Genomic DNA, 21,919 nt, shown 5'->3' with positions numbered 1-21,919 from the left:
GTTAATTGTGAGCGGACCCCGGGAAAAATAGCCTTTGCATTGATACAGACAAATATGGATCCTTTAATAAACAAAATAAATATCACTTCTTATACTAGGAATTAAACCCTACATTTTCTGTTGTGGCGGCACGGTGGTCGACTGGTTAGCACGTCCGCCTCACAGTTCAGAGGTCATGGGTTCGATCCCGGCTCCACCCTCCCTGTGTGGAGTTTGCATGTTCTCCCCGTGCCTGCGTAGGTTTTCTCCGGGTACTCCGGTTTCCTCCCACATTCCAAAAACATGCTTGGTAGGTTAATTGGACACTCTAAATTGCCCCTAGGTGTGATTGTGCGTGCAGTTGTTTGTCTCTGTGTGCCCTGCGATTGGCTGGCTACCAATTCAGGGTGTCCCCTGCCTACTGCCCGAAGACAGCTGGGATAGGCTCCAGCACGCCCGCGACCCTTGTGAGGATAAGCGGTATAGATAATGGATGGATGGATCTGTTGTGTAGCACCAGCATTTTCTCTTCTTTTTTTTTGCACCAGCATTTTCTAGGCACACTCAAACCTATTGGTAGTTTGTGCAACAATTTGAACGGAAAAGGATAAAAGCACTTAAAGTTGTAGACAGAAATTTCCAAAAAGTTACAATTGCCTACCTTCTTTGGAATGGCATCAAGGTTCTTCCCAGTGGCAACAGTCATTACTGAACTATCTCGAGGCTTTCCCAGAAGTGACAAGCTGTCAAAACAATATCAAGTGATAATTATTTCTTTTTTTAATTTAAATAGACATGTAAAAATAGTAATCTGAAGTCTTGTAAGGGGTTCTACCTTAGCAGTGGGCAGCTGAAGCACGAGAGCCATAGAATGTCTGTGGTGTTCATGGGAGGAGGGAGCTGAGCTAAACAGGCTAAAAACTGCAGAGAAAAGGGATAATTTTTGGTTAACCCGTATTTATTGTTGAGCAAAAGAAAAGCATGTCAAGTCTCCTCACTGACCTGTGTGATTACCAGACTGAGCTGGCACTGCAGCAGAAAAAGGAAGCACTTGCGAATGCCATATGTTGTATGTCGTGCCTGCAACAAACTCAAACCAAAGCCAAAACAGTCCAAATGAATGTAAATTACTCGTCTAACTTTACTGAGCGCTTGTGTGCGTGCGTTCGTGCTTTGTGTGTGCGTGTGTGTGTGTGTGTGAGTGATGCACCTGCTCTATAAGCTTGGTCATGCTGACACTCTCTCCTTGGTGAAAGGCCACAGAGCAGCCAAGACTATTGAGTTGGCCTGAGAGTCTCAGAGGAGACAGACCTTCGATGCTCCTGTTCAATGCACCCCTGGTGAGACTGAACGTCTCCCATGAACACTGGGATGGGTAAAGTGGATCCAGAGCAATACTATCGGAGGGACAGCACACATTATACCATCAATATGATAACAGTACTGTTAATACTCTGTATCATAAAGGTGCATTGTTAAGCTCAACGCTCCAATTATCCAGGTGTTATATATTACTTCTGTGGATAATTAGTGCAAGTGCTGCCAGTTTTTAAACAATGTAAATGTCTCTCAATACTTGTTTAATAGTTTTTAACTTATTTTTAAATTTAAGCTGTGCTGTGAAGTTGCATGCAATGGATTTTTATGTCAGTGGTGAGCTACTTAATTGGTCGAAGGGACCACAATTTTTCGTCAGTGTTACTGGGTGGCCATATAGGACCACACACTTTCTAACTAGATGAATGACAAAAATGCCATTTTAAATATGGACAAATACATCCATACTTGCAAAATACATAATCTGAATATGTTTAGTCTTTAATAATACAGTTTTCAATTTATGTATAAAAGATTCACTACCCTAACCCAACAACAAAAGGTTTGAAGCAACAACAAAATAACCACATGCAGTAATTTGTTTCATCAGTGCTCTCTCGCTTAAAATTTACCCTTCAAGGACGGAACAAAGCTGCTGAACAAGAAACCGAAATGAAGTTCAAGAACTCATTTTGTACATGTTTTCACAAAAATCAACTCACTAAAAATGTGTAATATTATTAAGGTACTATGTTTGTCCTGCATATCATTCCAAATTCACAAAATATTATTTGGCCCACTCATATTGTAATACAGGGCAGTATACCCAGTGTAAGTGGAACTAAGAAATGTCTGCCATCTAGTGGTGATTGTTTATATATGTCGTTCAAAATCAGAGAAGGTTGTTATAGGCCAAGGGGTACAAGCGTCTTTAAAAAAATCAAGGACAAGAACAACTATAAAGTAAATGTGTGTTTCTTCAAAAAGTGTGAATTTATGGAATAACTATGAAATACAACTGAAAAGTTGTGAATCATTTTCAGTATTTAAAAAGGGATTTAAAAACATAGTATTACAAAAATATATAAATCAAGTATAGACACAGGAAATGAAAGTGGATCTCTTAATTAACTGTCTTTAGTTTATGAATATGATTATCTATACACGTGTATAATAGGGGCATGTCTGTTTATATTTATAGTTGTGTTTTTTGTTTCTATTTATAGTATTTACTTTATATATATGTAAAAAAGCGTTTTTAGTAGTGTTGTTCCGATACCGATACTGGTATCGGCAAGTATCCCGGTACCGCATTAAAATGCTGGTATCGGCATCGGCGAGTACGAACAAATGAAGCGCCGATGCTGGTTATTGATACTGGTATCATTCTTTGAATGCAGTGCACATATTTGAGAGCCACACACCGGAGGGAAACAGAAGAGCCTTATCCAAATGCACATGCATGTTAATATCTAGCCCATGTCGCAATCCCACCAGCACGAAGAGCTATGGAAATAGGCTGTTTATTCAATACACATATTCTGTGTGTATATGTTACTATATAGGGCTGTGCAATTAATCGAAATTCAATTACATTTTTGATTATTACACTCCACGATTACAATTTGGCATAATCGTAAAAAAACGATTATTAATACTAATTTTTAGTTGTTTTGAGGCATACGCTCACAAGTTACTCCGCCGCGCCGCCCTCTCCAGGCTAGCGAGCTAACCAGCCATCCAGCCCGTACCCCGCACCCGGCAAGTCACACTGTACACGCTCCTACTCAAAGTTTTAACAGAGTAACAGACCTAAAAATGGCCCACGAACCGCCACAGAAACGACATGTAAATGAGCAAGGCAAGTCGAAATCACTTATTTGCCGTGGAAGACGGCGAGCAAAGACGTATAAAGTGCAAGTTGTCTCTGCACCCACCAGCAACGCGACAAATCTATTCAACCATCATTTGGTTTACGATGATGTTACGATACACCAAAGCAAGAAAACACCGAGTCAGATTCGGCGTCGTGCGCAACGTTGAAACACTGTACGCAGCAACCCCCACCCATCAACATTGGAGAGACACAAAAAGATAACAGAATCTAATGCCCGGACAAGGCTTCCAAATTTTTCGGGCACAGACTACTTCGCAATCGGCACGAGGGACTTATTTTAAATAACATATCTTATGCAAATATACACTACTTTTACTAGCACAAAAATAGGAATCATGCTAAACATTATTATTATTGTGACTTTACATTTCGTGTCTAGTCTATAATAGGAAGTCAAAATGTTTGTGTTTATTTTTGTTTCAAATTGCTTCAAATGCAATTTGCAAACATATTATTGGTCATTATATTGTAATACAGTTTATATACGGCCTACTGTAACTTAGAAGTATTGTAAGGAATACTATACTAGGATGTAACAGTCAACATTTACATTGGTTTGACCCAATCAGCATATTAAACTAATAATTTATCAGAAGCAAATTACTTAAATGTTACTTTAAAAACAAAACAAAAAAGGCTCCAGACAAAGGTCTAAATGTATGGATGAATAGCATATCTGTTATTCTGTCAAAACTGGCATTTTACTCCAAGCAGTTCACTACTTTGGCAATTTATAAGTGCATAGCAACTTAACACCCAATGCTCTGTTTGTTTATACAAACATATTTTTTTCAAGAATATGTTCCCAGCAAGCCCACTTGTTGAAACACGGCATTCTGATTAATATTGCATTTGTGGTGAGTTAATATGAGTTAAGCGGCAAAATCCAACCCTTTTTAGCCATCTCAGGGGGTGGCTATTTTGTCACTTTTGTCGACTGAAAATGACATCACAACTGCTCAGGGCTCAGGTAACGACCGATCACGGCTCAGCTTCAGAAAACAGGTCAGCCGTGATTGGTCGTTACCTAAGTCCTGAGCAGTTGAGGTGTCGTTTTCAGTCGACAGAAGTGACAAAAAGTCTGTCCCCAGGGATGGCTAAAAACGGGTGAATTAACTCTTACTCCACAAACGCAATATTTATCAGAATGCCTTGTTTCAACTAGTGGGCTTGCATAGAACATACTCTTGAAAAAAAAAATGTAAAAAGTATTTTTCTCTGCCTGACGGAGACTTGGACTGGCGCCGGAGAGTGCAGTGCGATGCGTGACTATTACCGCCTGCATGTTCTTACTTGGATGCTCCGAGAACTTCAGGCCGTGGTGGAGGAACAGCTACTGTTTTTAAAAACAAATTTAAATGCAAACAGAGTACATTTGCCACATCGTTCAGCAGCTTTGAGGCCACTTTCTTTGAAGTTGCCAGTGCCGTCCCTGTGCTCTGCACTGTCATCTATCATCCTCCCAAATACAAAAAGGAATTTCTGAATGACTTTTCAAATCTTCTTGCCAAGATCATGCTGCTATATGATCACATCTTGTTCATGGGGGACTTTAATATTCACGTGTGTTGTCCTGAAAAGCCACTGGCAAAGGATTTTTTTAAGACTCATTGACTCTTTCAATTTGGTGCTGTGTGTGTATGGCACCACTCACAGGCAAGGACACACTTTAGACCTTGTCCTTACTTTTGGTCTATTGGTCTCAAATTTTAAAGTTTTGGACAATGTGCTTTCTGATCATATGACTGTGCTCTTTGATGTTTCCCAGTGCTATCAGAGCCATGGCTAGTGAGTTCAGGCGCAAGGTTTTTAACCCCCTCACTGCTAATCAGTTCTCTGGGCCTTTGATAAGCTTTGTGTTTACTCTTCAAACACAGAGGAACTCAGCACTTGGTTCCATTCATCTTGCCTAAATATTTTGGACTCCGTGGCTCCATTGAAAAAAATGCGGCAAAAAATTAGACCGGAGCCATGGTTTAGTGAGAGCACTCGCGCAGCTAAACAGGAATGCCGCAGAGCTGAACGCAGGTGGAAAAGAGACAGGCTGCAGGTCAAATATTAAAGTACTGCTGGCGTCGTTAGCAGAAAAAGGTGAAGGAGTCCAAGAGAGACCACTTTCACGTCTGATTCAGGCAAATCGCCAAAATCCACATGCTTTGTTTAAAACGATCGACTTCGAACTGAAGCCCTGTCAACCGATTTGCACGGACTCATCCCCTGACGTGCAATAGATTCTTGCAGTTTTTCGTTGACAAAGTTGCTACAGCTAGGGCTCTTGTTTTCGAACGCCACATTTGACCCCTCTGTCCAAGTTCCTAGTGCAGCAGTGTTCGATTCCTTTGAACCGGTTTCTTTGACATTTTTGGAGGATGTGGCTCGCCATATTAAACCATCGGGCTCCCCTTATGACTCCGTTCCTCCACACTTCTTCAAGGAGATTTTCCCGACAAATCGGTAAATCGGTTTTGGCCATTATCAACAGCAGCCTGCCTTCTGGTGTAGTCCCCCAACATTTTAAACATGCTGTAGTGCAACCGGCAGCACGGTGATCTACTGGTTAGCACGTCCGCCTCACAGTTCAGAGGTCGTGGGTTCGATACCGGCTCCAGCCTCCCTGTGTGGAGTTTGCATGTTCTCCCCGTGCCTGCGTGGGTTTTCTCCGGGTACTCCGGTTTCCTCCCACATTCCAAAAACATGCACAGTAGGTCGATTGGACACTCTAAATTGGCCCTAGGTGTGATTGTGAGTGTGGATGTTTGTCTCTGTGTGACCTGCGATTGGCTGGCAACCAATTCAGGGTGTCCCCCGCCTACTGCCCAAAGACAGCTGGGATAGGCTCCAGCACGCCCCGCGAACCCTTGTGAAGATAAAACTGGTGCACTCACAGTTAAGATCTTTCTTGGATGAACATAATGTTATGGAGGTTTTCTAGTCAGGCTTCAAGAAGATGCATAGCACAGAATCAGCCCTGTTACATGTTTTTGATAACATCCTCCTGGCAAATGACACTGGAGACTACATATGTCTTGTTTTGTTGGATTTGACTGCAGCATTCAATATGGTAGACCACAGTATACTTTTGACTCGTTTGCAACACCAAGTGGGCATTAGTGGATGCGCTCTAGAGTGGTTAGGATCCTATTTGGCTGGTAGGACTTTTTCTGTTAGCCTAGGTTAGTCTGAGTCCCGCTCTGCCCCTCTATCGTATGGTGTTCCACAGGGTTCTATTTTGGGGCCATTGCTGTTCTCCTTGTATTTGCTACACCCTAGTTCCATCCTCCGAAAACATGGTATTTCCTTCCACTGCTATGCGGACGATTGTCAAATCTAAATCCCGCTGAGGAAAAAGAAATTCTCGATAAGACCTCTTTTGTCCTGCCTAGAGGACATCAAAGACTGGATGTCACTGAATTTCTTATATTTCAATGAAAAGAAAACAGAAGATATGATGTTCGGTCCCAATGGCTCGTCTACATCCCACCTCAGCCCCTTTCATACCGCAGGAACTAATTTGGGAACTTCCGTATGTACCCTGGTAGTTTGCGTCACACTCGTGTTCACATACAAAAAATGTTCCGGGGCTGGATAGTTCCTGGAGGAACTATCCGAGTCCCACCTAGCCGGAGGCTCTTCGTATACCTACCCTGAACTTTTTAGTGGGCGTGCTGTGCTGACGAACACTGATTGGTTGGTAGAACTTGTTGTTTTGGGGCACACCTCCGGCCGCCATTACACAACTCGGCGTTAGTGCTCAGTTTTGGTTTCATTTTCACTCTTCACAAACTCTTATTTCAAGAATGGAAGGAGTGAAAACATTGGATTGGTGGACGGATGAGGAGGTAATGGCACTCCTAGATATTTACGGGGACGAGCAAGTCCAACACAACTTTGGCCACGCGGAATGATAAAGTGTATCACTTTATCACAATGAAGCTGGCCTAGCTAAACATTACCATACCGCAAAACAAGTCAGCGAAAAGCTAAAGCAGGATTATAAAAAGCTCAAGCATCACAATGGCCGCAGTTGGAACGACAGAATGGTCAACAAATGGTACGAGCGACTGGACGCCATCCTCGGCCACCGTCCGGGATACACTGCATGTGGAACAAAAGATTCTGCAACTGCCATACTCGACGCGAAGATTCGGCAGCAATAAACGAAGGTTATTACAAAATAGTCCCATAAATACTTATTTAGGTAGGTCGTTGCCTGTTTTAACGCTTCCCAGCTGCCCTTTATGTGGCATATTTTCATTGTTTTGACCGGCAACTTTCCTTCTGGTATTACTTTACTGAGAACGGCACTTTTTTAAGTATATGCATTTAATGATGTATACTGGTAAGGGTCTGTCCACATCGTTAAAAAAGGTTTACCTGATTTGTCTAATCACATACATAGTCATATAAACAGGTTATATACAGTATTGGGAAACAAGGTGTAACTAAGTATTGATTAAGTATTGATGAAAATGCATTGCATGATGAATACAAAATTCCAGATTTGATTCCAAAAAATGTTAATACAATTTCAAGATGAAATACATTGAGTCCATCCCTGGCCTATATCATCTAAAAGTGATTTTTTTGTCTGCATGTTTTATAGATGTACAACGGTCTTCATCTCCTGCTCTCCTGGCCTGTCCTGGTAACTTTCCTTTCATATAACTTGAAGGATAACTAAATAATTCACTGTTACTAATTGGATGGACAATTGTGACAGTTTCAAGTGAGAGCGCTCCATCCACTAGCAGTAGCACCACCGACCATCCTGAGTCTCCTGCCCTCCTTGCCCGTTATTTATTGTTATTCATATACATATAGGTAAGCGGAAGCGGGACAGAGACACCCTATTCATTGACGCATTGGAGCGCATGGAGGAAAGGAGCCAGGCCATGTTTATGGAGGACATCAACATGACACAAATTTTGACTTCAACGGTGAAATCCGACATACGCGGAGTTACACCGCCAGTGTAGGAGCGGGACACACATACATATATATATATATATATATATATATATATATATATATATATATATATATATATATATATATATATATATATATATATATATATGGGCCATTCTACTGAATTGGTTCAAATTCAGAGTTGGAAAATGTGTGAAATTTGTATTTTATTTCAGAAAAACCTTTATTGTATTCATGTTGCACCATATCTAAGGGGCGCAAATATAGTAAAAGTACAGTCAATTTTCAAATAGTATTTTCTAGCTTTTCCCAAATATCTTGCCTGTCCCTAAAATGTGTCACTACAGAAACACACAATTGCAGAAGAATAAAAATAATTCTATTGGCCGATTCATATTTTTTTCTATTCCCCCCTCTACATAGTATTTTTATAAATTAATATACATGGTTTTGACATCAAAATCAATCTACATGAATTCTTAACAGAATTTAATATTAGTTTTTCGGAAATAAATCAACATTTATATGCTATTTTTCATCGTAAAATGTAGAAAGTTGATCATATTGACTTCAAAAGTCATCATTAAAACAAACATACCCTTAAACAATCATTACCAAAAATTGTTGGTTGATAATTCAATACTTTTTATTTTTGTTAAAACATTAGTTTTTTTCGGTAGTGACTGCAAAATTTCAGTAGTGACCATATTGTTGGTGCTGTTGCAGTAATACTTTGTGTGAGGGTAGCATTGTAATCACTTAACTACTTTTGCTATAATTTAACTTTTAACGTGTATTATAACTAATGAAACATTTTTTTTTTCATTTTCTAGTGCTTTGTGCTGTACTCAGGGTCGTAGGGGGTTGGAGTTGATCGCAGCTGACTTAGGGCAAAAGCAGGCTACATGCTGGACTGTGGTTTCACCTTCCAAATGAAAATTTAATTGGAATGACAAACATTTTTGTAACATGCATTTCCTGTATGTATGTTCCCTCTCTCTCTGTTTTTTGAGAGACATCCGGTGGTCTTATCTTTTGCTCCATGCTCTTTTGACTTTCCTTTGCTCTCTGCTGGATAATTCATTGGTAGACTTCAGCTTTCCTTCTTCCTTCCATACCTTATTTATTTTTCTTTCCTTTATTAAATATTCTTTGGATTTCACTGGGTCATTGTAACCCTTCGTCTGTCCTCTGTCTCTGCTAGGCTTTTTGGCATTTTGGTGTTTTTCACTTTAAATTAAGATAAAATATAAAATAAAATATTGTTAAAATCTGTATATGATATATGTATCTATGTATTATATTATTTAAAACTTACTTTATTCAAAAATAAACATCATATTGTCACTACTGAAACCATTATGTCACTACCGGAACCTATCTGTATGTTTCGGTAGTGACTGTTTCAGTTTGATTTTTCCCTTCAAATTAAACTTAAATATGAAATAGAATATCGTTAAAATTAGAAAGATCTATGCATGACATATTTATCTATGTATTATATTATGTCAAACTTACTTTATTAAAAAATAATCGTCATATTGTCACTACCGAAACCATTATGTCACAACTGAAACCTTTCTGTATATTTCGGTAGTGACTGTTTCGGTTGTATTTTTCCCTTCAAATCAAAATAAAATATGGAATAGGATATTGTTTAAATCAGAAAGATCTATATATGACATATGTATATATGTATTATATTATCTAATAATATTTATTCAAAAAGAAACGTCATATTGTCACTACTGAAACCATTATGTCACTACCAAAACGTTTCGGTAGTGACGTTTTATGATAGTTGTTGACAATACTCAACAATGCTAGGCACAATGTGGCTACCACATACAGTTTTGAGCATGTGTAAAGAGATAGAAAACACAACATTTAGCATTATAATCAAAAGTGCTCATTTTATTGCAGAAATTAGGTGTTCGGTAGTAACGTTCCTTAAAATCACATGCTGATTTTCACACTTTGGAGGGCACATACTTAATAATGCTGTCAACTAATTACTCGCCATGTGCCCAGTGATGAACATGAAGGCAATGTCTCTTACTGGTGAAATTTCTGGGGATGTGGCAAAAACCAAGCCCTGCCTACAGACAAATACTCTTTGCGTTTCGGTAGTGACAAGTGAAAGTTGGGACAGTTTTTTTTACATAAAAACTTCTAATTTGAAAAAAATCTACAAAATCTATGTAAATCTCTCACCATACATTTAAAAGAAACCAAAATGTTCTATTGAAGTAAAGTATTTTTTTAATTGGCAAAAATCTTCTATATTTGTTTTTCATTAATTGAAATTCAGGAGTTAGAGATTGGGACAGCCACCTCCCAATAGGAAGTGACATATAAAAGATGACTTTTCATACATTCAATTTAATAGTATCTCAATTAATGCCTTGTGGTAAAATCAGAACAAGATATTACTAAATATGCAAAGTCTGAACACTTCATTGTTTTTTAAAATTAGAATTTTATTGTGGGACAGCAATTTCAACCAATTTGGGAGAATGGCCCATATATATATAAAAATTCGGTAGAATGGCTCATGTATATAACCAATTTGGTAGAATATATGTACATACATACATATATATATATATATATATATATATATATATATATATATGTATGTACATATATATATATATGAGGTGACCTCCTCCGTTCGAGAGAAGCACGGCAGCTCGAGTGGGGGCGAACTTCCGTGCTTTTGCGACGCAGCAGGAGCCTGGGGCTGCTCGTACTTCGTTCACACCGCTAACTAGAAATGGAAACTTAGCACCGGCATTATAAAATCTGAATGGTTCCGGGAGAACCGGAATGATGGTCCCGGTTCCACTCGATTCCCGGTTCTCGGTGCCCAACCCTACACATAACATAACACCCATGCCACTACTAAACTAGTTTGTTTCGCAGCAGCAACGAGCTGCGAGATGGATCCTCTCCTCCGTGGTAACAAATAAATTGCTGGGCCGAGCCGGGGAAAACTGTACGTCCTTGGAACATGTGACATAACGGACCGATTTACAAGGGAGAATGCATCGGAGTCGTATACGCAGCAACAATTTCTGACGTGTGCACGGCATGTGTTGCAGACCTGTCGCCAACATATCTCACAACACAATGCGTCAGTCACGTGATGCAATGCGGCAGTTGACGCCCGCGCCGACGCGGGAGTATAGAGGCCTTTCGCCGAGGAGGTTGAGATGAACTTTGGCCGCCTCGCGACCACGTCACGCGCATGAGGGCGTGTGAATATTTTCCAGAGAGAGAGGGTTGAGAGAGAGACACTACATGATATACTTACAAAAACGTCAGTATCGATTTGCTGATTTTTTTTTCCAATATAATTATATGTTTTGATTTTTTTCTGAAATGTTTTCTCTCCATTATCCTGTGTTTTTCATGGAAACCATATATTGAATGTTTATAAGGGGTCCACCAGTTGCCCATCCCTGTTTCATGTATGTACTGTATATATGTATTTGAGGAACTGGAAGGACGACTTAATCTACCTATCCACATACACTTGATGACACAATTACAATTTGTGGCATTTTTGTTAAACTAAGCATCAACCCGTGTGTTCACATACCTGAGGTCACTCTGCAGAAAAAGTCGACTGTTGCGGAAATTGGCAGCGCTTCCCAAGCAGCATGTAACCTCCCTGTTCTCCTGCATGATCTTTATCATCTCACACATAGCTGGAAATAAATCACAAATGTAATGGTAACCGGTCAATATTTAATGTTTTGTTGGGAAATTATTTTAACTCTTAAGCCAACACCAGTGTCTCATCAGAGACATTCCGGCTAACTGTGACGGACTGCTACGTCTATCTGTCAATGACGGACGCCTGTTTTGTTTGACGTTAGGCGATAGACGGGTGACTTTAAAAAAAGACGGACGAAGCATTGACAGAAGTGGATTTTCATCCATCTGTGTATCATCATAACTAACCTGGTCAAGTCTGAACGGACCTTACAGTCTATTATTGACGGACACCCGTTTTGCTTCAGGATGCGTATAAAGCTTTTGACAAATGCTGTGCTTCTCAACTCAAACGCATTCACTGCCAGACTGTCTTAGACCCCCTTTTAACGTTTGAAAAAAATATAAATAGGTTCCTGGAATTGAAAAGCTGGACTATGAAAAGACAAGTACATTTGTGAAGTAAACAGTGAATGATTTAAGGGGGGATGGGGACGACACAGTATGCACCTGGAAAAACCTCATCAACCTCAACATAATGACAAACCTACAACACATTTTGAAGACTTAAGCGTGTGTGGGGGGAGGAATGTCCCCTCAGTTTGTTAAATAATTACAAAAAAAAAACATGTTGCTAACATTCTTGCAATGCTTTTTGAGAATATCACCTCATAGACCAAGTGGGGTTTATTGAGTGACATCATTCTGCTCATTCATAATATGCAAAGGCAAAGCAAGGCAAGGCAAGTATATTTGTATAACACATTTCATGTACAAGACAATTCAAAGTGCTTTACATAAAAAGCATGACAGAAAAAGGAACAAAATATTAAGACATTGCAAAAATCAAAATAATATCTAAAATAATTAGATCAAAATGATTAAAATCAAGTATTAGCCTAAAAAGAAGATACCGTGCAAATGGGGATTCAAACAAGAGAATAAAGGATCATGAATCGAATGCTGCAGCAAACAAAAACATGTTCAGCCCTGATTTAAATGAACTAACAGTTTGAGCAGACCTCAGGTATTCTGGGAGTTTGTTCCACAGGTGAGGAGCATAGTAATTAAATGCTGCTTCACTTTGTTTGGTTCTGGGAACACACGGGAGGCCTGTCATAGACGACCTGAGGGGTCTGGATGCTTCGTAGGGTACTAGTACATCTTGCATGTATTTTGGTCCAAGACCATTTAGAGATTTATAGCCCAGCAGCAAGATTTTAAAATCTATTATTTGACTCACAAGCCAGTGTAGTGATTTGAGGACAGCAGACCTGGGCACTAGACCATTTTTCGCCAGTCCGGCCGCGACCCTCCACCCTTGACTTGGGTACCCTTCTGGCCGCGACTCTCCGGCCATATTCATAAACATTGTCGGCCCCCGCCCCGTTCGGCAGAGGCTTTTTAGGGATCATTAGCTGGCTAATTTACTATTCAAACATCAGTCGTAGTTCAATGAACGCGTTTTTATTAATTCAACGAACACAAGTACAACAACCATTCAATCCACCCAGTCACACACTCTCTCTCCTTCGTCCTCCACTCCTCCTCTCTCGCCCGCACCCCCTCCCATCCAGCGAGCCACGCGACACATTCAACAACGGAAACAACATAACTCTGCAAAACACCAATTCAACCACAACAAAGATAACTCAGTTCGTTACAGAACTTTACTACTTACCAAACTGTACGTACTTAGTTCCATTGCGAGCCCCGGGGCTGTTTTTTTTCGTATTGTATAATTATTTGGGTCCAGACCGCCAAGAATGGCGGTCAACAAGTTACTTATTTATTTTCCACTTCCTCTCCTTCCCGGCCTTCAAAATAAAAGCATACCAGCAAACCCCTATACACAGCAAGTTTGCTATGTCGTATTTCCGGAAGTAGTGAGCGCCAGAAGAAGTGCATGAACTCCACCTTGATGTGCAACGTCAGTTGAGTTGAGTCAGCAATATACTCGTGGACACAAGTTGTTTTGCATTTAATTTTTCGAAAACAATCTGGAAGGTAGCGGCTAAGGGGGGACGTGGGTGAGTAGCTCGCTTATGCTTACTTTGCAGCAATGAGCTGCGTGGTGCATCCATCTCCGTGTGGGAAACTGTCATCGCAACATGTGAGACAGTTACGCGCGCTCAAAGCGTGTTTGTATTTCCTCAATGTCATGTCACGTAACCCGCGCCTCCCACCTGCAACTGGGGCATACCATTACAAAGAGGGGCCGGGGGTGGGCAATGCCACATTCCCTATAACAGCAGTTGTCGATCGCACCTACGTGGGAGTAGAAAGAAGCCTAAAAATAATTGATTTTTTTAAAACCTGTAAAGGCACAATTAAATCATCTACCTTACTTAAGATTATCTATCTATCCATCCATCAATCTATCCATCCAGTGGTCCCTCATTTATTACAGGGGTTACATTCCAAAAATAACCTGCGATAGGTGAAATCTACGAAGTAGGAATTTTTTCATTTTTTAAATTATTATTATACTGTGTTTTAAGGCTGTAAACCTCACCATTAACATTACTCTCGTTTAAACATGCTAGAAGTTCAAACCTTAAGAAAAAGAAGCATACTTTATTATTGTTGTACTAATTATTATTAGTGTTAATATTATTTTAGAACGAAACAAATGTCAACCCCTTTTTTAAACTTACTGTTATTAGAAAATCAAGGGGGAAAAAAAAAAAAAAAAAAAGAATAAAACTGTCTGCTGGCCGTTTTTTTTTTTTTAATTACAAATTCTACAAATAATGTGTTGTACATCCGTGCAATTGACTACTTATGATTTTGTCAAGTACATTTATTGTATGTTGTGGTTAGACTTTTCTCGCAGCTCTGTCGGTGGCCTGAGTCGGACAGTCCAGCTGAGGGCTTGTACTCATCATCCATGGCTGTCACCACTGTATCTCCATCTGTCTCAAACTCTGTGGCCACTCCTGAAAATAAAATTACTTGGAAAAAATTAAAATAATAATAACCATAAATATATTGTTTGAGATTATGGTAATATATAACATATAATAATGTAATTGCCATCCATCCATTATCTCCCGCTTATCCGAAGTCGGGTCGCGGAGGCAGCAGCTTCAGCAGGGAAGCCCAGACTTCCCTCTCCCCAGCATCATCTTCCAGCTCTTCTGGAAGGATCCCAAGGCGTTCCCAGGCAAGCCAGGAGACATAGTCTCTCCAGCGTGTTCTGGGTCGTCCTCGGGGTCTCCTGCCGGTGGGACATGCCCGGAACACCTCACCAGGGAGGCGTCCAGGAGGCATCCTAATCAGATGCCCGAGCCACCTCAACTGGCTCCTCTTAATGCGGAGGAGCAGCGGCTCGACTCTGAGTCCCTCCCGGATGGCCGAACTTCTCACCCTATCTCTAAGGGAGAGCCCGGACACCCTGCGAAGGAAACCCATTTCGGCCGCTTGTATCCGAGATTTTGTTCTTTCGGTCATGACCCACAGCTCATGACCATAGGTGAGAGTAGGAACGTAGATCGACCGGTAAATTGAGAGCTTCGCCTTTCGGCTGAGCTCCTTCTTCACCACGACAGACCGATACAGGGTCCGCATCACAGCAGACGCTGCACCGATCCGCTTGTCGATTTCCCGTTCCATCTTACCCTCACTCGTGAACAAGACCCCAAGATACTTGAACTCCTCCACTTGGGGCAGAATCCCATCTCTGACCTGGAGAGGGCACGCCACCCTTTTCCGACTGAGGACCATGGTCTCAGACTTGGAGGTGCTGATTTTCATTCAGACCGTTTCACACTCGGCTGCGAACCGCTCCAGCGAGAGTTGGAGATCGCGGTTTGAAGAAGCCAACAGTACCACCACATCATCTGCAAAAAGCAGGGATGCAATACTGAGGCCACCAAACCGGACCCCCTCGACACCTCGGCTGCGGCTAGAAATTCTGTCCATAAAAGTTATGAACAGAATCGGTGACAAAGGGCAGCCTTGGAGGAGTCCAACCCCCACTGGAAACGAATCCGACTTACTGCCGGCAATGCGGACCAAACTCTGACATCGGTGGTACAGGGACTGGACAGCCCTGTTCAGGGGGCTCGGCACCCCATACTCCCGAAGCACCCCCCACAGAACTCCCCGAGGGACACGGTCGAACCCCTTCTCCAAGTCCACAAAACACATGTAGACTGGTTGGGCGAACTCCCATGCACCCTCGAGGACCCTGCTGAGGGTGTAGAGCTGGTCCACTGTTCCACGGCCAGGACGAAAACCACATTGGTCCTCCTGAATCCGGGATTCGAGCTTCCGATGGACCCTCCTCTCCAGCACCCCTGAATAGACCTTGCTGGGGAGGCTGAGGAGTGTGATCCCTCTGTAATTGGAGCACACCCTACTGTCCCCCCTTCTTAAAAAGGGGGACCACCACCCCGGTCTGCCAATCCAGAGGCGCTGTCCCCAATGTCCACGCGATGTTGTAGAGACGTGTCAACCATGACAGCCGCTCAACATCCAGAGCCTTTATGAACTCCGGGCGGATCTCATCCACCCCTGGGGCTTTGCCACCGAGGAGCTTTTTGACTACCTTGGTTACTTCAACCCCAGAGATAGGAGAGCCCACTTCAGAGTCTATAGGCTCTGCTTCCCCAGTGGAAGGTGTGTCGGTGGAATTGAGTAGGTCTTCGAAGTACTCTCCCCACCGACCCACAACGTCCCGAGGTCAGCAGCACCCCATCTCCACTATAAACAGTGTTAATGGTGCACTGCTTCCCTCTCCTGAGACGTCGGATGGTGGACCAGAATTTCCTCGAAGCCGTCCGGAAGTCATTTTCCATGGCCTCCCCGAACTCCTCCCACACCTGAGTTTTTGCCTCAGCAACCGCCAGAGCTGCATCCGCTTGGCCAGCCGGTACCTGTCAGCTGCCTCCGGGGTCCCGCAGGCCAAAAAGGCCCGATAGGACTCCTTCTTCAGCTGGACAGCATCCCTTACCGCTGGTGTCCACCAGCGGGTTCGGGGATTGCCGCCACGACAGGCACCGACCACCTTGCGGCCACAGCTCCGATCGGCCGCCTCAACAATGGAGGCACGAAACATGGTCCACTCGGACTCGATGTCCCCCGCCTCCCCCGGGACGTGGGAAAAGTTCTGCCCGAGGTAGGAGTTGAAACTCCTTCTGACAGGGGATTCTGCCAGACTTTCCCAGCAAACCCTCACAATACGTTTGGGTCTGCCAGGTCGGACCGGCATCTTCCCCCACCATCGGAGCCAACTCACCACCAGATGGTGATCAGTTGACAGCTCCGCCCCTCTCTTCACCCGAGTATCCAAAACATGCAGCCGCAAGTCCGATGATACGACTACAAAGTCGATCATCGAACTGCGGCCTAGGGTATCCTGGTGCCAAGTGCACATATGTACACCCTTATGTTTGAACATGGTGTTCGTTATGGACAATCCGTGATGGGCACAGAAGTCCAGTAACCGAACACCGCTCGGGTTCAGATCGGGGGGGCCGTTCCTCCCAATCACACCTCTCCAGGTCTCACTGTCATTGCCCACGTGAGCATTGAAGTCCCCCAGCAGAACGATGGAGTCCCCAGGTGGAGCGCCCTCCAGCACACCCTCCAAGGACTCCAAAAAGGGTGGGTACTCTGCACTGCTGTTTGGTGCATAAGCACAAACAACAGTCAGGACCCGTTCCCCCACCCAATAATGCAATTGGATACCTAAAATAACTAAATGATAACATTTATAAATGTAGCTCTAAATAAAAACCATAAAAAAAACAAATAAGTATTGTTGGCTGCAAATATGCTGAGAAAAGGAACTAAATTAGTATTTTGTTGTGTATGTTACTAGATATAATTTGTTATCCTCTTTTCTGAATGGATTTCGATCGGTGGTTGTCAAAGTGCTTTATAAATACAGTTGAGTTGAGTTGTGCTGCTTCTGCCTAGGAGGTGCAATGGCATCTCCCTCTCACCCGCTTTTTCCTGTAAAACCGCATCTTTGGGAAACTGAAACAGGCTTGTGCCGTGCTTCCGTCGGTTCAAACAAAAGCTAGCAACACTACGTCGCGCATAAGCCAAGTGAAACAAAAAATGAAACGAAACAGAAAGAGAAAACACGACGAGCACACTTCAGAGCCACCAGCCAGCAAGTCAGACATGTCCCTCCGATATGTCCGCCCCTCGACTTCGGAGTGAAGACCACGAAACCCGGAAGTGTTTAAAAGCGTAAGGCTAAACTCTGTTAATGTTTACCAATTCGAAAAAGCGTTCACTGCGACATGGATATTTCATTATCTAATACAACATATTAAAATGTGTTGAATTCCTGTCCCACGCACTTTAAAGATTAGAGCAGGTCACACTGACCCATGAACATTGTTAATAAACGATGACAACAGAAAGTTAAAGAGGAAGTCAACCCAAACATATTTTTTCCAAGAAAAACAAACAATTCATACAGATAATAATGAAAAATTTTTGAAGTAACAAATTTAATTTCAATGAACAACATATGAGGTTGCACACATGGTAAATGTTGAATTTTGACTTGCACGTAGGGGTGGGCGATAGGGGCAAAAAAAAAAAATCTCGATATTTTTTCAAAAAACTTGATAACGATAATTTGACGATATTCTACAAAAAATATTTTAAATCTGCACTTGCTTCACAGGCCAATTGTGGATAGATTCCGTTTGTGAACAACATATCTTTGAAATGACTAAATATAGCTTCTGCAAAACAAAGATATTCTACGACAATATTTATCCTCAGGCATTTACCAACATATTCAGAATAAAGTTGAATAATAAAACTGCAATTTCCAGAAAAGTGCATTTTCCCCACTCATTTGTCGCTGTGATATGTAGACTTGTGACTTTATTCATGTTTGGGTGTATGCTGGCGTCACACTAATAAACCGATCATAGTTTGTGCAACATGCCTCGGGAATACAGGCTAGTTATGACTGATGCAGACTAAAAGCATGTAAACTGAATGTTAACCGATCATCCAGGATGTCACGTTTGACATAAAGTAAAGTACTGAGTGTGTGTGTGCGTGAGTCCGTTTATATTTGTTGGTTCAACTTGGCGACTGTTTTCTGAGTGTGTGTGTTTAAGCTTTTATTTAGTGTGCTTGCGCGGTTGCCAAGTTTTCCTCGGAATCCATATGGCTCGTGGTGCAACAGAATTGCTCTTCCTCGGTGACCGTTTTGGCACATCTAACAATGTACTCACGCCTTGCTATTACAGTATTTCCTGCTGGTCAATCCTCCATACTTGAAGCTCGGCTGCAGTGCGGACAGAGTCACGTGACCGGCCCGCTGATTCGGCGAATGATTATCACTTCCTCCTACTGTGCCGTCAATGCGCACAAATTTTTCAGCATTTCCTCATACTTTGCGGCCGTCGACTGACTCGAGTCAGAGGCAGTATTAATACTCGATAATGTAAAATTACACATCGTGAAAGCAAGATTGACGATGATATCGATAACAATTTATATCACGTATCTTACGCTTTCTCTGACTACACTCTGCTGTAGTTTTTTTCCCACTCTCCCATGAGAAAAACAATTATAGGGAGTTGTCTCTTTTTTTCTCTTGGGTGGGAAGATTCTTGTAAACTGATATGCCACCTCCCAACTATATTTGAAATTTGTATCGAACGAAACATCAAAGGATCCCATTCTTGCGCAGCTCGCTGAAGATCATTGGCCATTCTCACCATGGTTGCCAAGTCTATCCTCCTCGTCTCTTTATTTACACTTGTGTCCTCTTCTCCCTCATCCTCGCTTGCTGGCTTTGTCATCTCTGCCAGGTATTCATCAGCCAGCGGATGTGAGTTAGCATCAATAAGGCCATTAATGTCATCAGGTGTCATATCATCAAAGCCAACTCCTCCAAGCTGTTTAGCCAGATTCACAGGTGGAATCTACTGCTGAATTATTGATCTCATCAAGAGAGCACCCGGAATGATTTTGCGCTGCCTCTGTTTTTTTCCAACAGGCATTAAAAGTTGCTGATTTCACCTCCTGAATGGCCCGCTGAATATTTTGAAGACATGACGCAATAGTGTGGTACACCTTGCCTTAGGTGAGAAATCTTGTTCCGAGTCCATTGCTTCAACAAGATGCTGCAAGGTGTTGCGTGTGTAGAGAGCCTTAAAAGCGCAAAAGACGCCTTGGTCCATGGGCTGAATTAGAGAGGTTGTGTTTGGCGGCAGAGATTCAATTTACACATTATCATACGATAAATCATCAGCATGGCCTCTGGCGTTGTCAACAACCAGAAGCACTTTAAATTCATATTCCTTTCCGTTCAAATAATGCTTGACCTCTGGGATGAAACAGTGTTCGAACCAAACGGGCAAGGCATTCTTATTTTTGTTTTTCGGGCTCTGGGATTTTTTTGACCTATGAATAAATTCTGGTTTTATCATAAACCCGCAGCATTTTCACACATAACCAGAGTTGACATGATCTTTTTGGGCCTTAAATCCAGTGGCTTTTACTTCGTACTGCATTATAAAGTGTCTGTCTGATGGCTGTTAGACGTGTGATGCAGATGACTTTGATTTATGAGTCTCTGAAGTTTGAGCACACACATGCATGCACACCGACGCACACACCGACGCACACGTACACCGCCCCACTGGATTATTGTTTATCGGTCTATATGAGAAGTTGAGTAATTAAGAAGTGCAAGTTCATGTTTGCATACTGTATCATAGTACCTTCCTTTAGGCCGGCCCGCCTCTGATTTTAAAGGGCTTCTGTTAGCGATTCCGACAGCAAACTTCAATAGGAAGGCCGATATTTCAACAGAAAGAGTGACTTTCTGAGCCAAAGAAGCCTTTTCAAATCTGTCCCCCAAGCGATAACAACTCAACAACAACTCACTATTGTTCCTCGCCGCGGCCATCGCAGCCTTGCCACAAAAAAATAGACTAAAAACGGACTGCCGTCGAAGGAAAAATTAAATACACGGGCTTCCGACTATGCTTAGTCCATCTATTTAAAAAATTTTCCCGTCATTCGTCAACCGTCAGCAAAACAGACATCCGTCATATGCGTATTACCGGACTTGTCTGTCTTATGTCCAGCTCTGGAAACCTTAATCTAAAAAAACTGCATGCACTCGGAATGAAGAAACAATCGATGGAGCCAAGAAAGGGTAACACAAGTCAAAGACGATTCAACTTCATAAAAAACAAACTCCAGCGCAAGCCCGTGATGATTCGACACAACTCACTTGAACACTAAATCCTTAGTTAAAAGAGAAGCCTCAACAAAAATTGTGGAAATGTCTTTTCTGCACAAATATACATAATGAAAAAAAGAGTGCAATAAATACAAACAGAAAAATCTGAACATTTTGTGCTTTGACTGAAGTATAGAGATTTACTTTTGTTTTATTTTCTAGAGGTAAATCATTCAGTGGAAGAGGACGTACTGTCAGGGGTGCAGTCAGTGAAGAGTGGCACCAATAGAGGCACGTTGTCTATGTTCTTCAAATGTGGTCTAACCTGGTGAATGCCACGTGGAAGCTTTGCCTAAAGACAATTCAAGAATGAGAAACAGGACAGCAAAAATGACAAAAAAGATTGGTAAATATGGGATGATGTAACTCGTTCTTTGCCCATTTGATTGGATAAGACACATAAACTGTAGTTATTAATGCCACGTGGAAGCTTTTCCGAAAGACAATTTAAGAATGAGAAACAGGACAGCAAACATGACAAAAAAGATTGGTAAAAATGGGGAAGATGTAACTCATTCTTTGCACATTTGATTGGATAAGACACAAACTGTAGTTATTACTGGTTATTTAAAAAATACACTTTTTGAACTTGTTAACCATCTTAATTAAAGATAATTGTTACCCGGTTGCAATCTTCCAGAAAGCTGGGCACATCACTGTCTGTGGGTTGGAAACTTGCCAGGTCCGAATGGACCTCCTCCTCTGGCAGCAATGGACCTTCTGCTTCATCTTGAGAATCTGCTTCATTATAATTTAAAGGTGAAGTCAACCCAAGGATATTTTTTCAAGAAAATGTTCTATGCAAACCCATGAGTTGAAACGAGGCATTCTGATAAATA

At 41.9% G+C, this 21,919-nt stretch overlaps 1 protein-coding gene across 5 annotated transcripts in view; it reads right to left on the bottom strand.

The window, feature by feature from the left end:
* Window positions 1-21,919, bottom strand: part of tmem94 (transmembrane protein 94) — a 225,343-nt gene that overhangs the window by 41,890 nt on the left and 161,534 nt on the right. For 4 of the 5 annotated variants that reach the window (XM_086015986.1, XM_086015988.1, XM_086015989.1 and 1 more), the window contains 7 exons: window positions 21,703-21,818; window positions 21,273-21,372; window positions 11,727-11,835; window positions 1,190-1,376; window positions 982-1,059; window positions 815-900; window positions 641-722 (listed from right to left, as the gene is read on the bottom strand). In XM_086015986.1, the coding sequence (XP_085872112.1) occupies window positions 641-722; window positions 815-900; window positions 982-1,059; window positions 1,190-1,376; window positions 11,727-11,835; window positions 21,273-21,372; window positions 21,703-21,818 (758 nt within the window). Of the gene's footprint in view, window positions 1-640; window positions 723-814; window positions 901-981; window positions 1,070-1,189; window positions 1,377-11,726; window positions 11,836-21,272; window positions 21,373-21,702; window positions 21,819-21,919 lie in introns of all 5 variants that reach the window. The other variant, XR_015082416.1, reaches the window with a different exon arrangement.

Source organism: Filicampus tigris, chromosome 19, assembly GCF_054856515.1.
Source record: "Filicampus tigris isolate MCC_2025a chromosome 19, RoL_Ftig_1.0, whole genome shotgun sequence".
Taxonomy (NCBI): Eukaryota; Metazoa; Chordata; class Actinopteri; order Syngnathiformes; family Syngnathidae; genus Filicampus; species Filicampus tigris.
Note: the sequence above shows the minus strand (reverse complement) of the source record. Positions and strands in the feature narration are given on the sequence as shown.